This window comes from Pseudophryne corroboree, chromosome 3 (genome assembly GCF_028390025.1).
Source record: "Pseudophryne corroboree isolate aPseCor3 chromosome 3, aPseCor3.hap2, whole genome shotgun sequence".
Taxonomy (NCBI): domain Eukaryota; kingdom Metazoa; phylum Chordata; class Amphibia; order Anura; family Myobatrachidae; genus Pseudophryne; species Pseudophryne corroboree.
Window position 1 is genome coordinate 735,678,219 of NC_086446.1, and position 22,299 is coordinate 735,700,517.

General features: G+C 46.7%; 1 protein-coding gene across 1 annotated transcript in view; it reads left to right on the forward strand.

The window, feature by feature from the left end:
* The window catches only part of C3H10orf90 (chromosome 3 C10orf90 homolog), a 392,649-nt gene that overhangs the window by 148,795 nt on the left and 221,555 nt on the right, over positions 1 to 22,299 (forward strand). Inside the window, exon 2 of the mRNA XM_063963768.1 lies at positions 16,799 to 16,869. Coding sequence (XP_063819838.1) covers positions 16,799 to 16,869 — 71 coding nt within the window. The remainder of the gene's footprint in view (positions 1 to 16,798; positions 16,870 to 22,299) is intronic.

Below are 22,299 nucleotides of genomic sequence, written 5' to 3' on the forward strand. Positions count from 1 at the left end.
AATGGAATGAAGCTGATTTTAAATAGTTCATAACATTGGTGAATCTTATTCTTGGAGTAGGAAGAAAGTTCTTGGGTATTAATGGGGTTGGACTGAGGTTGGCGTGGGATGTTTGAAGGGAATGCAGTCAGGATCCTTGCAGTCAGAATACCAATAGCGGAATCCTGATGGTTAGAATCCTGACGGATCCTGATAAGTACTGGGGTTAGGGTTAGCAATCAGGGGGAAGATTAGGGTTAGGCTGTGTGGGTGGGGGTGGTTAGGTGGTTAGGGCTAGACTGTGGGAGGGTACGGTTAGGGTTAGGCTGTGGGAGGAGTGAGTTAGTGTTAGGGGTAGGATTAAAATACTTATCGGGATCAATCAGGATTTTGACCATCTGCATTGTGAATGCCGGGATTTTGTACCCAACTTATTTGAAGAGATTTAATGTATTATATGGTGCCTGGTGTTAGAAGACTGAGTAGGGATGACACATGAAAAGAATATCTATCAATGTCCAGAACATTTTGGTAGAGTTGGTACATAACAGCATATCTGAGCACATATTCATGAGTATGAGACTTTTTCCCTTTTCGATGTTTGTAGTGTTTGGGAGAGTTTTTGGAAGTCATTGTATTTTCAACAACACATTTCAGGACTCACAGTCTGCTTATTCAGGCAGTTGGACAAGGAGCCGCAAACGTAATGCTTCTGACAGCGTAACTGCCAAATATGAGTAAAAACAACTGATTACACTTACATTGTATGGGCATCATATACTGTATCTAGATATGGTTTACTTCATGCAGCGAGTTAGAGATATGTTCCTCTACCATTTTTTCCTTGTGGACCATTGGCTACACATCATGGAAAACCAATGGAAATACCAGTACACATAAGTAGAATTAGATCCCGTAATATGTAAGGATTTGAAGGTCATTCATCTATAGTACTTACATTGGATCCTTATCCACAACTTTGAAAGTACAGTGTTACTGGGAACATTAGTTCCAAGCTCACCGGCATTCCTGCTTCCTGGTCTGAAAATGTGGATAAAGTGAAGTTCACCATGTAAAACGGCTGCAGATAATTTTATTGTGCGAGCCATGTTTGAATTTATTTGATAGGAAGTGGTCATGCATGTTTAGCATTGGACATATATATTGAAAGATGCTCAATTACAGTAGCTTAGTGATATCATTCAGGTGCTCGAAAGGGAGGGGTATTTCTGAGAAAGTAAAAAAGGCATTTGGTTTCCCCCAGCACCCTGAATGATAACAGTAACCAGATATAAATCCCACATAATAATAGAATTCAGAGATCTTCGTTACACATATTTGCGCAAATGTGTGGTTAAGCCCCAAAGCCGCATTAAGGCGTCTCTGTATATTTGGGGTCCCTAGAGCTATATCTAGGTGCAGGGTGTGGCACCCCAAAACACCAGCATAAGCCAGAAAGCCCAGCATAGCATACCAGCGGAAAAAAAACTATAGTGTTAATAAATTAGTATTTAGGAAGCCGAAGCTTTGGGGTAATGGAGGTGTGAGGTGTGGTGCCTCTGGACTGGCTGAGCTGGATGGCTTCAGTGTGGCATACCTTTACGTTCTATTAACACTTTTCACTTATTAATTTTTTAACACTATTTCTCTATTTTAATTACATTTCATGTTTGTATCACCCTCTCTATAACTTTGGCTTCCTAAATACTAATTTATTAACACTATAGTTTTTTTTCACTGGTATGCTACGCTGGGCTTTCTGGCTTATGCTGGTGTTTTGGGGTGCCACACCCTGCACCTAGATATAGCGCTAGGGACCCCAAATATACAGAGACGCCTTGATGCGGCTTTGGGACTTAACCACACATTTGCACAAATATGTGTAACGAAGATCTCTGAATTCTATTATCATGTGGAATATATATCTGGTTACGGTTATCATTCAGGGTGCTGGGGGAAACAAATGCCTTATTTTCATGTTTAGCATTGGGCAGGGCAATTTTTATGCCTGGAGCCTCCTTTGGACACTCTAAGACAGCACTAGTGGCAAGTTAAATGCAGATGCTGTTGAGCAATAATGGTGCCGTTCCCAGGGCCTTGCGTTCATAGTTGCAGCACTGCTTGCACACCCCTAGTTATGTCCCTGAATGTGTTAGAGACAGGGGGCTTATACAGAGCTGAACTCAAGTAGTTTGTGGACAGATCTTGTGTTTCTTAGCATTGTGCACACATTTATGAGTGACACACAAACACATTTTAGCAGGAATACATACGTTTTACCGGCTGTCATGATCCCGACAGTGGGATACCAGTCACCATTACGCCGGCAACGGGGCGAGCGCTAGAACACCCCTTGTGGGCTCGCTGTGCTTGCCACACTGCTGGCACGGTGGCTTGCTGCGCTCGCCACAGGTTCTTTTCTCCCTCTATGGGTGCACAGGTTCTATTCTCCCTCTATGGGTGCACAGGTTCTATTCTCCCTCTATGGGTGTCTTGGACACCCAGGGTCGGATTGTCCATAGGACTCACAGGCAAGATCCCTGGTGGGCCAGTGTGCATGTGGGGCCTGTTTTGTTTGTTGACATGTGTGGGGTGGTGCTGCCATCAAGGTTGCACGGTATGCCCAGGGTTACCATCAGGGGGGTGCTGGGAGCATAGCTGTCCTGGGCCCGGCCTCTCTGGCAGAGAGAGGAGGGCCCGGGATGCTCATGCAGTCACCTGCTCGCCCGCCGCCGTTCCGCTGTCATCTAGTGATGTGCACCGGAAATTTTTCGGGTTTTGTGTTTTGGTTTTGGGTTCGGTTCCGCGGCCGTGTTTTGGGTTCGACCGCGTTTTGGCAAAACCTCACCGAATTTTTTTTGTCGGATTCGGGTGTGTTTTGGATTCTGGTGTTTTTTTTCAAAAAACCCTAAAAAACAGCTTAAATCATAGAATTTGGGGGTCATTTTGATCCCAAAGTATTATTAACCTCAAAAACCATAATTTACACTCATTTTCAGTCTATTCTGAATACCGCACACCTCACAATATTATTTTTAGTCCTAAAATTTGCACCTAGGTCGCTGGATGACTAAGCTAAGCGACCCTAGTGGCCGACACAAACACCTGGCCCATCTAGGAGTGGCACTGCAGTGTCACGCAGGATGTCCCTTCCAAAAAACCCTCCCCAAACAGCACATGACGCAAAGAAAAAAAGAGGCGCAATGAGGTAGCTGTGTGAGTAAGATAAGCGACCCTAGTGGCCGACACAAACACCGGGCCCATCTAGGAGTGGCACTGCAGTGTCACGCAGGATGTCCCTTCCAAAAAACCCTCCCCAAACAGCACATGACGCAAAGAAAAAAAGAGGCGCAATGAGGTAGCTGTGTGAGTAAGATAAGCGACCCTAGTGGCCGACACAAACACCAGGCACATCTAGGAGTGGCACTGCAGTGTCACGCAGGATGTCCCTTCCAAAAAACCCTCCCCAAACAGCACATGACGCAAAGAAAAAAAGAGGCGCAATGAGGTAGCTGTGTGAGTAAGATAAGCGACCCTAGTGGCCGACACAAACACCGGGCCCATCTAGGAGTGGCACTGCAGTGTCACGCAGGATGTCCCTTCCAAAAAACCCTCCCCAAACAGCACATGACGCAAAGAAAAAAAGAGGCGCAATGAGGTAGCTGTGTGAGTAAGATAAGCGACCCTAGTGGCCGACACAAACACCGGGCCCATCTAGGAGTGTCACTGCAGTGTCACGCAGGATGTCCCTTCCAAAAAACCCTCCCCAAACCACATGACGCAAAGAAAAAAAGAGGCGCAATGAGGTAGCTGTGTGAGTAAGATAAGCGACCCTAGTGGCCGACACAAACACCGGGCCCATCTAGGAGTGGCACTGCAGTGTCACGCAGGATGGCCCTTCCAAAAAACCCTCCCCAAACAGCACATGACGCAAAGAAAAAAAAAGGCGCAATGAGGTAGCTGTGTGAGTAAGATAAGCGACCCTAGTGGCCGACACAAACACCGGGCCCATCTAGGAGTGGCACTGCAGTGTCACGCAGGATGGCCCTTCCAAAAAACATTCCACAAACAGCACATGACGCAAAGAAAAATTAAAAAAAAAAGAGGTGCAAGATGGAATTGTCCTTGGGCCCTCCCACCCACCCTTATGTTGTATAAACAGGACATGCACACTTTAACCAACCCATCATTTCAGAGACAGGGTCAGCCACACGACTGTGACTGAAATGACGGGTTGGTTTGGACCCCCACCGAAAAAGAAGCAATTAATCTCTCCTTGCACAAACTGGCTCTACAGAGGCAAGATGTCCACCTCATCATCATCCTCCGATATATCACCGTGTACATCCCCCTCCTCACAGATTATCAATTCGTCCCCACTGGAATCCACCATCTCAGCTCCCTGTGTACTTTGTGGAGGCAATTGCTGCTGGTCAATGTCTCCACGGAGGAATTGATTATAATTCATTTTAATGAACATCATCTTCTCCACATTTTCTGGATGTAACCTCGTACGCCGATTGCTGACAAGGTGAGCGGCGGCACTAAACACTCTTTCGGAGTACACACTTGTGGGAGGGCAACTTAGGTAGAATAAAGCCAGTTTGTGCAAGGGCCTCCAAATTGCCTCTTTCTCCTGCCAGTATAAGTACGGACTGTGTGACGTGCCTACTTGGATGCGGTCACTCATATAATCCTCCACCATTCTTTCAATGGTGAGAGAATCATATGCAGTGACAGTAGACGACATGTCCGTAATCGTTGTCAGGTCCTTCAGTCCGGACCAGATGTCAGCATCAGCAGTCGCTCCAGACTGCCCTGCATCACCGCCAGCGGGTGGGCTCGGAATTCTGAGCCTTTTCCTCGCACCCCCAGTTGCGGGAGAATGTGAAGGAGGAGATGTTGACAGGTCGCGTTCCGCTTGACTTGACAATTTTGTCACCAGCAGGTCTTTGAACCCCAGCAGACTTGTGTCTGCCGGAAAGAGAGATCCAAGGTAGGCTTTAAATCTAGGATCGAGCACGGTGGCCAAAATGTAGTGCTCTGATTTCAACAGATTGACCACCCGTGAATCCTTGTTAAGCGAATTAAGGGCTCCATCCACAAGTCCCACATGCCTAGCGGAATCGCTCCGTGTTAGCTCCTCCTTCAATGTCTCCAGCTTCTTCTGCAAAAGCCTGATGAGGGGAATGACCTGACTCAGGCTGGCAGTGTCTGAACTGACTTCACGTGTGGCAAGTTCAAAGGGCATCAGAACCTTGCACAACGTTGAAATCATTCTCCACTGCACTTGAGACAGGTGCATTCCACCTCCTATATCGTGCTCAATTGTATAGGCTTGAATGGCCTTTTGCTGCTCCTCCAACCTCTGAAGCATATAGAGGGTTGAATTCCACCTCGTTACCACTTCTTGCTTCAGATGATGGCAGGGCAGGTTCAGTAGTTTTTGGTGGTGCTCCAGTCTTCTGTACGTGGTGCCTGTACGCCGAAAGTGTCCCGCAATTCTTCTGGCCACCGACAGCATCTCTTGCACGCCCCTGTCGTTTTTTAAAAAATTCTGCACCACCAAATTCAAGGTATGTGCAAAACATGGGACGTGCTGGAATTTGCCCATATTTAATGCACGCACAATATTGCTGGCGTTGTCCGATGCCACAAATCCACAGGAGAGTCCAATTGGGGTAAGCCATTCCGCGATGATCTTCCTCAGTTGCCGTAAGAGGTTTTCAGCTGTGTGCGTATTCTGGAAAGCGGTGATACAAAGCGTAGCCTGCCTAGGAAAGAGTTGGCGTTTGCGAGATGCTGCTACTGGTGCCGCCGCTGCTGTTCTTGCGGCGGGAGTCCATACATCTACCCAGTGGGCTGTCACAGTCATATAGTCCTGACCCTGCCCTGCTCCACTTGTCCACATGTCCGTGGTTAAGTGGACATTGGGTACAGCTGCATTTTTTAGGACACTGGTGAGTCTTTTTCTGAGGTCTGTGTACATTTTCGGTATCGCCTGCCTAGAGAAGTGGAACCTAGATGGTATTTGGTAACGGGGGCACACTACCTCAAGAAATTGTCTAGTTCCCTGTGAACTAACGGCGGATACCGGACGCACGTTTAACACCAACATAGTTGTCAAGGCCTCAGTTATCCGCTTTGCAGCAGGATGACTGCTGTGATATTTCATCTTCCTCGCAAAGGACTGTTGGACAGTCAATTGCTTACTGGAAGTAGTACAAGTGGTCTTCCGACTTCCCCTCTGGGATGACCATCGACTCCCAGCAGCAACAACAGCAGCAGTAGGCGTTACACGCAAGGATGCATCGGAGGAATCCCAGGCAGGAGAGGACTCGTCAGAATTGCCAGTGACATGGCCTGAAGGACTATTGGCATTCCTGGGGAAGGAGGAAATTGACACTGAGGGAGTTGGTGGGGTGGTTTGCGTGAGCTTGGTTACAAGAGGAAGGGATTTACTGGTCAGTGGACTGCTTCCGCTGTCACCCAAAGTTTTTGAACTTGTCACTGACTTATTATGAATGCGCTGCAGGTGACGTATAAGGGAGGATGTTCCGAGGTGGTTAACGTCCTTACCCCTACTTATTACAGCTTGACAAAGGCAACACACGGCTTGACACCTGTTGTCCGCATTTCTGTTGAAATACCTCCACACTGAAGAGCTGATTTTTTTGGTATTTTCACCAGGCATGTCAACGGCCATATTCCTCCCACGGACAACAGGTGTCTCCCCGGGTGCCTGACTTAAACAAACCACCTCATCATCAGAATCCTCCTGGTCAATTTCCTCCCCAGCGCCAGCAACACCCATATCCTCCTCATCCTGGTGTACTTCAACACTGACATCTTCAATCTGACTATCAGGAACTGGACTGCGGGTGCTCCTTCCAGCACTTGCAGGGGGCGTGCAAATGGTGGAAGGCGCATGCTCTTCACGTCCAGTGTTGGGAAGGTCAGGCATCGCAACCGACACAATTGGACTCTCCTTGTGGATTTGGGATTTCGAAGAACGCACAGTTCTTTGCGGTGCTTTTGCCAGCTTGAGTCTTTTCAGTTTTCTAGCGAGAGGCTGAGTGCTTCCATCCTCATGTGAAGCTGAACCACTAGCCATGAACATAGGCCAGGGCCTCAGCCGTTCCTTGCCACTCCGTGTGGTAAATGGCATATTGGCAAGTTTACGCTTCTCCTCCGACAATTTTATTTTAGGTTTTGGAGTCCTTTTTTTACTGATATTTGGTGTTTTGGATTTGACATGCTCTGTACTATGACATTGGGCATCGGCCTTGGCAGACGACGTTGCTGGCATTTCATCATCTCGGCCATGACTAGTGGCAGCAGCTTCAGCACGAGGTGGAAGTGGATCTTGATCTTTCCCTAATTTTGGAACCTCAACATTTTTGTTCTCCATATTTTAATAGGCACAACTAAAAGGCACCTCAGGTAAACAATGGAGATGGATGGATACTAGTATACTTATGGATGGACTGCCGAGTGCCGACACAGAGGTAGCTACAGCCGTGGACTACCGTACTGTGTCTGCTGATAATATAGACTGGATGATTGATAATGAGATGAAATCAATATATATATGTATGTATATATAATATCACTAGTACTGCAGCCGGACAGGTAGATAATATATTTATTAGGTAATGATGACTGATGACGGACCTGCTGGACACTGTCAGCTCAGCAGCACCGCAGACTGCTACAGTAAGCTACTATACTATAGTAGTATGTACAAAGAAGAAAGAAAAAAAAAAACCACGGGTAGGTGGTATACAATTATGGATGGACTGCCGAGTGCCGACACAGAGGTAGCTACAGCCGTGGACTAACGTACTGTGTCTGCTGCTAATATAGACTGGATGATTGATAATGAGATGAAATCAATATATATATGTATGTATATATAATATCACTAGTACTGCAGCCGGACAGGTAGATAATATATTTATTAGGTAATGATGACTGATGACGGACCTGCTGGACACTGTCAGCTCAGCAGCACCGCAGACTGCTACAGTAAGCTACTATACTATAGTAGTATGTACAAAGAAGAAAGAAAAGAAAAAAACCACGGGTAGGTGGTATACAATTATGGATGGACTGCCGAGTGCCGACACAGAGGTAGCTACAGCCGTGGACTACCGTACTGTGTCTGCTGCTAATATAGACTGGATGATAATGAGATGAAATCAATATATATATATATATATGTATGTATATATAATATCACTAGTACTGCAGCCGGACAGGTAGATAATATATTTATTAGGTAATGATGACTGATGACGGACCTGCTGGACACTGTCAGCTCAGCAGCACCGCAGACTGCTACAGTAAGCTACTATACTATAGTAGTATGTACAAAGAAGAAAGAAAAAAAAAAAAACACGGGTAGGTGGTATACAATTATGGATGGACTGCCGAGTGCCGACACAGAGGTAGCTACAGCCGTGGACTAACGTACTGTATCTGCTGCTAATATAGAGTCTAGACTGGATGATAAATTATTGATAATGAGATGAAATCAATATAATATCACTAGTACTGCAGCCGGACAGGTACTATATATATTTATTATGTAATGACTGATGACGGACCTGCTGGACACTGTCAGGTCAGCAGCACCGCAGACTGCTACAGTAAGCTACTATAGTAGTATGTATAAAGAATGAAAAAAAAAAAACCACGGGTAGGTGGTATACAATATTATATATATATATATATATATATATATATTATATACAATTATATATATATATATATATATATATATATATATTAAACTGGTGGTGATTGATTATTAAACTGGTGGTCAGGTCACGTTGCAACTTGCAACTAGTACTCCGAGTCCTAAGCAGACAATCACAAAATATATTATTATACTGGTGGTCAGTGTGGTCACAACAATGGCAGTGTGGCACTGACTCTGGCAGCAAAAGTGTGCACTGTACGTTATATGTACTCCTGAGTCCTGCTCTCAGACTCTAACTGCTCCCCACTGTCAGTGTCTCCCCCACAAGTCAGATAATTAATACAATACACAGTCACACTATCTAATCTATATCACTTCAGCAAGTAGTATAGTAGTATAGTAGTACTCCTCCTAATAGTAATAATGCTCCCCAAAATACTGTGTCTCTCTCGTCTCTACTGTGTCTCTCTCTTCTCTAAACGGAGAGGACGCCAGCCACGTCCTCTCCCTATGACTCTCAATGCACGTGTGAAAATGGCGGCGACGCGCGGCTCCTTATATAGAATCCGAGTCTCGCGAGAATCCGACAGCGGGATGATGACGTTCGGGCGCGCTCGGGTTAACCGAGCAAGGCGGGAAGATCCGAGTCGCTCGGACCCGTGAAGAAAAAACTGAAGTTCGGGCGGGTTCGGATTCAGAGGAACCGAACCCGCTCATCACTACTGTCATCCCCACTGTTCTGCCGCTGTCCTTCGACCCTCAAGCAGCTCTGTATTGAAAATGTCCCTCCCAAAATGGCCGCTGCCACAGAGGAGACAGTTATTCAAGATACTAGAGGATACTAGAGGAATCCCCTAACAATGAGCAGAACCCCTGATAACTACATGTAACAGGCACCTGCATAATTATTGCTGCTGCTAATGTGAGGCCACTTCTACAATTTTTTCCAGGTCCACTTCCAGTTCCCAATCTACCCCTGCCAAACTTTGAAAGAAACTGCAATGGAATATGCTAGCGCTACATAAACGGTGGTGTCTAAAGGCGCACAAAGCATGATTGCAGCGTCTGTAGACACTAAAAGTGGGCACCTCAGTCCTTGCATATTTGGATGCACGGATGTACACCAGGGAACTGCATTGTAGAGTCATTAGCATAAAGTTACAGCTGCAACAGCAGCAAAAGACCTAAAGAAGGCCGCAACAGCATCTAAAGGTGCATACACACTGGGCCCAGCGTGTATGCACAGCGATGATCGCTGGGCTGAAAAGCACTCAGTACATACACACTGTTAGGCGCCGCGGTCCGAGACTTCCGCCCCGCCCGGCGCCTAGCAACTAGAGACGCCGTGCGCGCTGAGCCGCATTTGCGGAGGTTTCCGCTCCCACAGTCCTCTCCGGAACTCGGCGGTGCCGTGTAGGAGAGTAGACAAGTGGGTATTTTGGTTGTCCTTTTCCCTGGCGGTAATCCGCGCATACTTGGTTTTAGGTTAGTTATTAGCCCCTGGCCTTGTTGTTCAGTTAGAGGGCCCCTTGTTATCACCCTGTCTCGGTTCTCTCTTTGTCTCCCATTAAGACCTGAGGGGGCATCGGAGTTGGGCAGACGTAATCCGCCCTTCAAACGCGGCTGCCATGGGCTCAAGCAACCATAGTCTCGCAAGAGAGTTCTGACAGCACGGGCGAGACAACGGAGATAGGGTGCCAGGGGCTATTCCTGTTCCTACCCCTTTTCCCAGCATTACGTTCTGGTACTCAGGTCCTTTGCTATAAGATCTCCCCAGACCTGAGTACTGGAATCATAACATTATAACCGGCCCAAAAAAAAAAAAAAAAAAACTTAAAATAAAGGGGGGTTTAATTTTTTCCCATTTTGTCTTGGTGAGAGTTTATCGGCTTCATGAATCCGACAGGGTTAGGACCAAATCCTGGTCAGCTCTTAGTTAACCAAATTCAAGAACTTACTCAGATGGTTCAGGATCTTTCTCTTCGGGTGAGATCGCAGGAAGATCTTTTGCGAGCCTCCCCGAGGGTGGTCCCAGAACCGAAGATGCATTTACCCGACCGTTTTTCCGGTGACAGAAAAGATTTTTTTAATTTTAAAGAAGCTTGTAAGCTATATTTTCGTTTAAGGCCCACATCCTCTGGTACTGAATCTCAGCGGGTTGGGATTATTATTTCGTTACTCCAGGGGGATCCTCAGACCTGGGCGTTTGGTTTAAAAGCTGAGGATCCTGCGTTGTTATCTGTAGACGCCTTTTTTAAGTCATTAGGGCTCTTGTATGATGACCCAGATAGAGAAGCGTCAGCTGAGAGTCATCTGCGCTCTCTCAACCAAGGTAGAAATCCAGCGGAGGTTTATTGTACCGAATTTCGCCGTTGGTCGAACAACTGTGGCTGGAATGACCCGGCCCTGCGCAGTCAGTTTCGCCTCGGTTTATCTGAACTTATTAAAGACAGTCTCCTCCAGTACCCCGCTCCTGAGACTCTCGATAAACTCATGGAGCTTGCTATAAAAATAGATCGTCGTCTCCGAGAGCGGAGGGCTGAAAGAGGAACAACTGTTAGGCCTTGTGTTTATACCTTCCCAGAGGACGTCGAGGAGCCCATGCAGGTGGGTCTCTCCCGGCTGTCTCCTGAGGAAAAAACCAGAAGACTAAGTTCCGGTCTTTGTTTGTACTGTGGTGGTAAGGGACATTTTGCTCGTAACTGCCTGAACAAGTCGGGAAACGCTCTGACCAGGTGAATTGTGAGGGGGTTCACTTAGGTCTGCAGCTTATCTCCTCAAAGGACTCTCTATTAGTCCCTGTTAAGGTTTCCTTTGGCAGCCTCAGTTCATTGGTGTCGGCCTTTGTCGACAGTGGAGCTGCAGGAAACTTTATGGATTTAACTTAGGCTAAGGCCTTAGGCATTCCACATATACCGTTGGATAAACGTATCACCATGCATGGGTTATATGGGGGTCCGCTTTCCAATGGGATAATTACTCAACGTACACCTCCAGTATTGCTTACAGTAGGAGCCTTACATTCTGAAGATATAGAATTCTACCTTACACATTGTCCGGCAGTTCCTGTAGTTTTGGGTCACCCTTGGCTTGCCTTTCATAATCCCACCATTGATTGGCGGTCCGAGGAGATTTCTCAATGGGGTTCTTTTTGTACTAAAGGATGTATTTCTTATCCGGTCAGGGTTGCAGCAGTCGTCCCAGAGCTTATTCCTGTGGAATACCAGGATTTTGCCGATGTGTTCTCCAAGGGCAATGCGGACATTCTGCCTCCCCATCGGTCCTACGATTGTGCAATTGAGCTAGTACCAGGTGCCACTTTGCCTAAGGGGAGATTATATGCCCTGTCCGGGCCAGAAACCACGGCCATGAATAATTATATTCAGGAAAGCCTAAAAAAGGGTTTTATTAGACCTTCAAAATCTCCATTAAGTGCTGGATTTTTCTTTGTGGAGAAAAAAGATGGCTCGCTTAGACCATGCATTGATTTTAGGGCTCTGAATAAGATCTCTGTGAAAAACACCAATCCTTTGCCTTTAATTTCAGTATTTTTTGATCAGTTACGTTCCGCCGTGATCTTCTCGAAAATTGATCTTAGAGGAGCTTACAACCTCATCCGAATTAAATCTGGGGATGAGTGGAAGACGGCTTTCAGCACTCAGTCGGGTCACTATGAATACCTGGTGATGCCGTTCGGCCTGTCAAATGCTCCGGCGGTTTTTCAAGATCTCATTAACGATGTTCTCCGTGACTTCCTAGGGAAATTTGTGGTCGTTTATTTAGACGACATTTTGATATATTCTGAGTCGATTGAACAACACGTTACCCAGGTGCGTCTTGTTCTTCAAAAGTTATGAGAGAATCATTTATATGCCAAGCTTGAGAAGTGTGATTTTCACATCACAGAGGTGTCTTTCTTGGGGTACATAATTTCTCCCCAGGGATTTTCCATGGAACCGAAGAAACTCCAGGCCATCCTTAATTGGGCGCAACCCACTAATTTAAAAGCAATTCAGCGCTTTTTAGGGTTTGCTAATTATTATAGGCGGTTCATTCATACTTTTTCTGACCTGGTCGCTCCCATAGTAGCTCTGACTAAAAAAAGAGCGGATCCCTCCAATTGGTCGCATGAAGCTGAGTTAGCCTTCCGGGCCTTGAAACAAGCCTTTGTCTCGGCTCCTGTCCTCAGACATCCTAATCCGGAACTTCCCTTTATTGTGGAGGTTGATGCCTCAGAGGTTGGAGTGGGGGCTATCCTTTCTCAAGAAGATCCGGAGTCTCAGGAGTTGCATCCTTGTGCCTTCATGTCCAGGAAATTCTTCTCTGCTGAATCCAACTATGACGTTGGTAATCGGGAATTACTGGCAGTAAAATGGGCTTTCGAGGAATGGAGGCATTGGCTGGAGGGAGCTAGACATACTATTTCAGTTTTTACTGACCATAAGAACCTGCAATATATTGAATCAGCTAAACGGCTTAATGCTCGGCAGGCACGTTGGGCATTATTTTTTACTCGTTTCAGGTTTATAATCACCTTCAGGCCTGGTTCCAAGAATACGAAGGCTGATGCCCTGTCACGTAGCTTTCTTCCGGTTCACAATAGCAATCCTGTTGTTACTCCCATTGTTCCATCTTCGGTCATTCGGGCAGGCCTCACACAGGATTTATATACTCAGTTAAACCAGCTTCAACACCAAGCTCCTAGACTTACTCCTGCTGGTCGTCTTTTTGTTCCCGAATTTTTGAGAGGCACTGTTTTAACTGAGTTTCATGACAACAAGGTCTCAGGGCATCCGGGTATCACTAAGACTTTGGAGTTAGTCTCTCGCTCAGTGTGGTGGCCTAGTCTTTCTAAAGACGTTAAGGAATTCGTCCATTCCTGTCAGGTTTGTGCACAGCATAAGGCTCCTCGTTCGTTGCCTATCGGGCAACTCATGCCTTTAACCGTTCCTCTCAGGCCATGGTCTCATATTTCCATGGATTTCGTGGTTGACCTTCCCCTTTCAGCCGGATTACGAGTCATTTGGGTGGTAGTGGACCGTTTTAGTAAAATGGCTCATTTCGTTGCTCTTCCCCGATTACCCTCTGCTCAAGGGTTGGCAGTTTTGTTCCTCAGCCATGTGTTCAGGCTTCATAGTTTGCCCACTGATGTTGTTTCTGATCGGGGTCCACAATTCATCGCGCGATTCTGGAAACGTTTTTGTGCCTCTTTGAAGATGAAACTGTCTTTAACATCTGGTTACCACCCACAGTCTAACGGGCAAACCGAACGAGTCAACCAGTCATTAAAACAGTACTTACGTTTGTATTCGGCCAAACTCCAGAATGATTGGTCCGAGTTTCTTCCTTTGGCCGAATTTACTTATAATAACTCTTGTCATTCCTCCACCAAAGAGTCTCCATTCTTTTCAGTCTTTGGTTTTCATCCTAGAGCCAACTCTTTTTTCCATCATTCTCCAGTCTCCTCGCTGACCTTAACCTCCCATCTCAGAGCTATTTGGAGAAAAGTGCACCTTGCTCTCAGAAAAGCGGCCTTCCGAGAAAAGAAATTTTCTGATAGGCTCCAACGTCCTTGCACTTTTAAGGTGGGAGATAAGGTATGGTTGTCAACTCGCAACATCAAGCTTCGACAATCCTCAGCTAGACTGGGACCCAAATTTATTGGACCGTTTCTTATCATTAAGAAGGTCAATCCAGTTGCCTTTCGGCTACGCTTGCCAAGATCTCTTAGAATTGGAAATACTTTCCACTGTTCCCTGTTGAAACAATATGTTTCTTCCAAGTAGATTTCCTCGGAGGACCTCTCAGGGTAGATCTCCAGTGGATGTGCAGGGACAACAGGAGTTCTTGGTAGAGAAGGTTTTAGATTCTAAAGTGTCCCGGGGCCAGCTTTATTTTTTGGCTCACTGGAAGGCTATGGTCCGGAGGAAAGGTCTTGGGTCCTGGATAAGGATCTACATGCCCCTAAACTCAAGAGATTATTTTTTCTGGAATTTCCTCAGAAACCTGGCTTTAGGGGTTCGTTGACCCCTCCTCATGGGGGGGTACTGTTAGGCGCCGCGGTCCGAGACTTCCACCCGGCCCGGCGCCTAGCAACTAGGGACGCCGTGCGCGCTGAGCCGCCGGCTCCCTAGCAATGCTAGGACGCCGGGCGCGCCGAGCCGCCGGGATCCTAGCAACGGGGACGCCACGGGCGGACCGCGTTCCCCGTTGCAGGGATGATTACTGAACTAGACACACATGTCTTCTGGTCGTGCAGCAAGGCAGCTGCACGACATTCATGGTAATTAGGTTCTGTACTCTGATTGGGGGATTCACTGCTTAAAGCCTTCTCAGTGCCTCACACAGACGCCGGTTATAGCTTCCTGCATGCTGTTCATGTTTGCTGATCTGTTCCTGGTCTGCTGTGTCCGGTCGTTCCTGTCCTCAGAGTTCCAGAGTTTTGGTGTCTGTCATCTCATCCCAAGGAGTTCTTCTGGTCCTCATTTACCTGCAACAGTCGTTTGAGGATCTCATTTGGTTTCGTGAGTGGCGGCTCTGCCGTGTGCTGCGGCCTAGGCCGCTTAATTTTGTATTCTGGTTTTGGAGCATTTGCGGAGGTTTCCGCTCCCACAGTCCTCTCCGGAACTCGGCGGTGCCGTGTAGGAGAGTGGACAAGTGGGTATTTTGGTTGTCCTTTTCCCTGGCGGTAATCCGCGCATACTTGGCTTTAGGTTAGTTATTAGCCCCTGGCCTTGTTGTTCAGTTAGAGGGCCCCTTGTTATCACCCTGTCTCGGTTCTCTCTTTGTCTCCCATTAAGACCTGAGGGGGCATCGGAGTTGGGCAGACGTAATCCGCCCTTCAAACGCGGCTGCCATGGGCTCAAGCAACCATAGTCTCGCAAGAGAGTTCTGACAGCACGGGCGAGACAACAGAGATAGGGTGCCAGGGGCTATTCCTGTTCCTACCCCTTTTCCCAGCATTACGTTCTGGTACTCAGGTCCTTTGCTATAAGATCTCCCCAGACCTGAGTACTGGAATCATAACACACACTGAGCGCTTTTTCCCCCTGCCCAGCGAGGTCAGCGAGGGTGAACGGCTTTCCACAGCAGGATGCTATGGAAAGCCGCTCACCCCGTCGTTCATCCTCTGGTAATACCAGTAGATGAACGGCGGTTGCCAGCGATGAAGCGGGAGCGCGCATCAGAGCTCACCGCTCATTGCTTGTGCATACACACTGGGCGGTTTTGAGCTGAAAGCAGCTCAACACACCAAAAGTGACCTGCTTTCAGCTTAAAATCACCCAGTGTGTATGGGCCTTAACTCAGAATCAGACCCTATGAGGAGAAATCCTCCCCTCCTTAACAGACCCCACCCCCCACATCAGACCCCACCCCCATTAGGGCTGCTACCATAAATTTTCCCAGGCTGGTTTTGCATCCCAATCCGTCCCTGTGGACACCCATAGAGGGAGACAAGCCTTTGGTGCTGATATTCAAGCAGCAGCATTTCACCGCCTGTTGGGATTCCAGTGTCGGCGTTGTGACCGCCAGGATCCCGACACGCGGTCTCATGATTGCCTCCCTTTTAGCATTAGGACTGTATCTATGATACAATAGAACAAAATTCCTTTAATGGTTCTGAGCACAGAAGCTGTTACAGGGAGAGACAACCTCCTGCATAAAATCTTTGGTGGTCAGGAGTCCGGTCACAATACCAATGGCAGAATCCCGGCTCCTACATGGCTGGCAGGGGGTCTCCTGACCGCCGGCAACATAACCGTATCCCATATATAGAGTATATACTGTACATACAACACGTCACTGAATAGTCAACACAAATGCAAGCAAATTATATATAAAATGTATTTAAGAAATAATAATATCTATTGTGTATCCACGAACACAGTGTCTATTATTATATCTATTTAATTTTTATGGCTTTTTTTCCTAATATAATTTGTTTCAAATTGCATGAATTAGTCAGCCCTGTGTTATTTTTTTCTGCTGTCAATGCAGTTTTTAGATTTCTCTTCTGCGATAGTAAAAACAAGCACTGTAGAGCCGCAGGTTATCTAGCCTGTTATGTTACTTAGTACTGTATGTGTTTTGTTCACTACTGTTTTATTTATACAGGTCTAAAGGACTGCAAGGATTATTCTGCAAATGGAAAACATGAAGATGTCCAAAATGAGCATTACAGAAAGGTAAGAAAACTGTACACTGATTTAACACAATGACAATAATGACCTACAGTATATACATTTCTCATGTCTCTACCTCGTACGACCTTGATTAACAGAATCTTCTGCTGTTATTGTATCTACTGCAAAGCTAGCTCATGAATATCCCTATTTATGTTCTTACTTGTAAGCATTCTCTTCTTTGCCTAAGTTACCCTACATATTTCAGCTCTCTGCTAAAGCATAACAGATTTAAAGTGCCAATAAACAGAATATGATTATTTTCCACACATATACATAGGAAATGTGAATATGTTATATATATGTCTTGGGGGATATGTTTATTCTTCTTTATGGACTAGTTTCTATATTTGACACTTGTCATATGACTAGTTTCACTTGTTAAAACTAAACACTGATGTCACCCAAAACATGAAATGTGAAAGTAAATGGACAAACACCTAGGGCCAAATGTAATAGAGTGAGAGTTTCAGAAAGTGAGAGATTTGGTAAGGTTTTTCAGTTTCTTTTAAAGTGGCAATCATTTACACTGCAAAACCAGATTGATCTTGCTGTGTAAATGATTGCCACTTTAAAAAAAACTGGAAAACCTTACCAAATCTCCCACTTTTTTAAACTCTCACTCTATTACATTTGGCCCCAAATGTTTCCAATCTACTGTAAATATACAATCTAATGCTTTTAATGTGACCCCAAGTGGCTTTTTGTAGTCAAAGCAGAGGCGGAACTACCACCAGTGCAACCAGTGTGTTGCACTGGGGCCCGCCACTGTCCAGGGGCCCAAAGCATGTAATGAGTCAAACTGACTCATTACATGCCGATGTGTGCTGCGGGCAACCGCTGCCCGCAGCACACAGCCGCCCGCAGGACACAGGAGTTGGAGAGGAGCGCAGCGCAGCGGTCACGGGCACGGGGGTAAGGAGAAGGAGGAGGGAGGTGGAGGAGGGAGCCTCAGCAGCGCTTTGCTACTGGTTGAGGCGCTGCTGCTGCTGTCCCTCTGCTTCACTATAGGCTGTCTTCCGAGAACAGCCTATAGTGAAGCAGAGGGACAGCAGCGCCTCCACCAATAACACAGCGCTGCTGCGGCTCCCTCCTCCACCTCCCTCCTTCTTCTCTCCTGCCCGGGATCTCTGCCAGAAGCTGCACCGAGGAGCCTGCGCCAGCGGAGAGGGTAAGTATATTCTTTCTTTCTGTCTGTCTGTCTTTCCATGTGCAAAAAGGGGGACTGTCTGCCGCAATGTGTAAAAAGGGGGAATCTTTGCCGCAGTGTGTAAAAAGGGGGAATCTGCCTGACGTAACGTGTAAAAAGGGGGAATCTGTCTGCCGTGATGTGTAAAAAGGGGGAATCTGCCTGCCGCAATGTGTAAAAAGGGGGAATCTTTGCCGCAATGTGTAAAAAGGGGGAATCTGCCTGCCGCAATGTGTAAAAAGGGGGAATTTGCCTTACGTGATGTGTAAAAAGGGGGAATCTGCCTGCCGCAATGTGTAAAAAGGGGGAAACTTTGCCGCAATGTGTAAAAAGGTGGAATCTGCCTGTCGTAATGTGTAAAAAGGGGGAATCTGCCTGCCGCAATGTGTAAAAAGGGGGAATCTGCCTGCCGCAATGTGTAAAAAGGGGGAATCTGCCTGCCGCAATGTGTAAAAAGGGGGAATCTTTGCCGCAATGTGTGAAAAGGGGGAATCTGCCTGCCGCAATGTGTAAAAAGGGGGACGCTGTCTGCCGTAATGTGTATCAAGGGCACGCTGTCAAACGTAATGTGTAAAAAGTGTACGCTGTCTGCCGCTATGTGTAACAAGGGCACGCTGTCTGCCGCAATGTGTAAAAAGGGGACGCTGTCTGTCGTTATGTGTAAAAAGGGCACGCTGTCTGCCGTTATGTGTAAAAAGTGTACGCTGTCTGCCGCTATGTGTAACAAGGGCACGCTGTCTGCCGTAATGTATAAAAAGGGGACGCTGTCTGCTGTAATGTGTAAAAAGAGGAATCTGTCCGCCGTGCGGCGTAATTTGAATAATGGAGACTACTGTGCACCGTTTTATGAATTGGTATTATTTTGTGGCCACACGCAGGGCCGTCTTAACAGCAGTGTGGGCCCCTGGGCACAGTAATGCACTGGGGCCCCTACCCATCCTCCATGGGTGGGGGTGCTATCAGCGGCAGCTTTGATGTCCCGCGGGCAGTAGGGGGTGTACTATCTTCCGCTCAGCATGTAGGACCTGGAGCAGTAATTTCTGCTAATTAATCCTTTACTGCACAGATGGGGTGGGAGGTAGAACACTAAACTGTAGAAGGGGGCACTGGGCTGAATGAAGGGGCCCCGGTACATGACTTCCAGCGTGGTATGGGGTGTTTAATATGTAAAGGAGGGGTCGATAGTGGAGTGGGCTCAATATTTGTCATTTTCTGGTGAGAGGGCAGCTTGCTTGACTGCAGATATCTCAAGTTCCTTGGAAAAGATTTCTTAGCTTTGAATGGGATAAACAATTAGAGTGTCTCCCTTGTCAGGAGGTACTGGGGACTTGGGGTCAGAGTTCAGGAGCCAGAGCAATCCACCAACAAAAATATAAAACTGCATACCAGGCGTGAGGAGCTGGAGCAGGGAGCAGCTGCTTGAAGGCTGATATCTCTGGTTCTTTGCATAGTAGAGACAAGCTGCCAGTGTCCACCGAAAGTGGAGAGTCCCAGCTTTTGAAATGTTCCCTCAGAAAAGCTGTAAGTTATACAGAGCCCGAGATATCTGGCTGGGAAAAGCAATTAACAGGCTTGGATAGGGACCACTGCTTTGAAGTCGGATATCTCTGGTTCCCTAGGGCCGATTTTCAAAAATCTGGTACCCCTGGAAAGAGGGGACCCTCAGATATCAGCCTAGGGCCCTTATACTCCTGGGGCCCTTGGGCAAGAGCCCACTGAGCCCATACGAAAAGACGGCCCTGGCCACACGCCTTCCCCACAAAGCCACGCCACTATGTATTTTTGCGCGTGCCTACGGCGCGCACTCCCCTGTTTTGCATGCAGGGGTGGGGCTCCGATGCCGTTTCTTGCACACAGTGCTAAAATGTCTAGTTACGGCACTGTTGCTAGGTATCCATTTCTCTGGCCCTGAGCAGGTCCCCCTCACCAGATCCTCTCCAGAGGTGAGGGGGTGGACTTGGATGGGATGGGGGGGGGGGGCAAAGCATTTTGTCGCACCTGGGCCCACCGCTCACTAGTTCCGCCACTGAGTCAAAGGTACAGTACTTGTAAAGTTCTTTAACTTTTAGAGTGGTGCAATTATCCCTAGTACTAAAATAAGCCTTTGGGAGAATGCCCTGGTACACCATTTCTGTGCAGAAGGAAATTAAATACCTGCCTATTTTCATCACCCAATCTTGCATGTATTCATTTCCAGTACATAAACAAAAATAATATAATCAGGCACAAAAATAGACATTAAAAAAATTATAAATTGTATGCTACCAATTGAAAATCAAAAAGATCATGTTTCATAATCTTGTTAAAGTATGTTCCCTAACAAACAATTCTGAATTGTTTAAGAAAAACGGATACATACTGTACAGTATAATTAAATTACTGTGTATTTATTAAAAGAGAGCTCATAGACAAAAATATAACAAGTTATTTAAAATTCTAAAAATATCAAATATGATAAGTAAAGACAATTAAACAGATGACACCCTCCAAGATCAATGGGAGTCAAAAAAGTTAATGTTCATATTAATAAATCTGAAATATGGACAGTTCCACTCCAGAAAGAGTCTTTAATAATTCTGGAGGTCAAAGTTCCACAGTTCAGTTTAAGTGGAGAATTAAAAGGAGATTATAACTTTACCCACTTGTGTAAGCCTGCTGATTGGTATTGCCAGATAACCAGTGACGTGCGAGAAGTATGTGGCTGGAGAGGCACACGTGGGGGTGTAAAGGTGGGGAGGGGGAGGGGAGATTATGCGCTTGTTCAGCCCAACCCCTCCAGCACTCACTGACAACAGCACCTCCACCATTCACTTACCCCAAGCAACTGGAGAGGAGATCAGGCACCAGTTCCTGCAGCTGCAATCTCCAGGAGGTGGGCGGGTATAAGTATCCGCACCCGCGGTTGCAAGCACCAGGAGAGGGAGGGGAGGAAGTGTAAAAGTTCTGCGTCTGCAAGCTACGGGGGAAAGGGGGGAGTCGAGGTCATTAGTACCTGGCGGCTGCATTGCCTTTTTCTACCCGCAGCTTAGTCCCGCCCCCTATCCGCCTCCAGCCTCAACCACTTTATCATTGTCAGTGGGAGGCAGAGCTCTCGCTGCCTCCCACCCGCATTTGTCTCTGTTTTCCACATCAAATAGGATTGGAGAAATACAAAGAAGATATTTAAGACACAGAACATGTTTTATAAATATCTTCTTTGTTTTGTATTATATTAAACATTATGACAGGTGAGGCACTGCCTCCCCTGCCTCCCCTGACTGCACGTCCCTGCAGATAACGCCCAGTGTACACTCTCCTTCCTCGCTGTCATCACATGGAACATCTACACTGCAGCGCTGGACCACGGCCAGGGTGAGAGAACAGCCGTCTGCCTTGCCCGCGGGTCACATCTGGCAGCAGGGGAGGTTGAGCACAGCAGGTATGGATCACAGGGTCGACCCTAATCAGGTTGGCAGTAACTTTCCCCTATTGGTCGACATGGCAAAGGTCAACATGATGAAAAGGTCAACATGTGAAAGGTCGACATGGTCAAAATTCAACACTGGAAAAGGTTGACAAAGAAAAAGGTCGACAGTGGAAAAGGTCAACATGACAAATGGTTGATACACAAAAAAGGTTGACACAACATTTTTTATTCTTTGGGTGTAGTTTTTGCCTTTAAAGCACCTGGAACCCCAATTAGTGTACCACGTCCCCTTCGGGCAAGGTGCCTCTCTCCGCTGCACTAGGCACAGGTTACTATTCCCAACTATAGTCCACGTGAATGGTAAAGTATGAAAAAGTTGTACAAAATTAATAAACCCCCTCCAAATGCTGTGTCGACCATATGTGTGTTGACCATTTATGCCTGTTGACCTTTTGTATCTGTTGACCATAAGCACTGTCAACCTTTTACATGTTGACCTAATGACCATGTTGACCTTTTGTCTATGTCGAACTAATGCATGTCGACCATTAGTGGTCAACCTTTTGACTGTAGACCTAATTAAGGTCGACCTATCATCCAGATACCGAGTATAACGCATGCCTGATTGTTCGGCTCTTACAGAAGGACTGTTATGTGCTTCATTGCGTTATATGGCAATACCAGTCAGCAGGCTTGGACAAATGGGTAAAGTTGCAACCGATGGTGGAGTCTAAAGATGCACCAAGTGGTATTTTAGCATCTAATGATGCCCAAAGTGAGCATCTCAGTTCTTGCACATTCATACACACTCCACATGACTTGTAGCAGTATTTTGCAT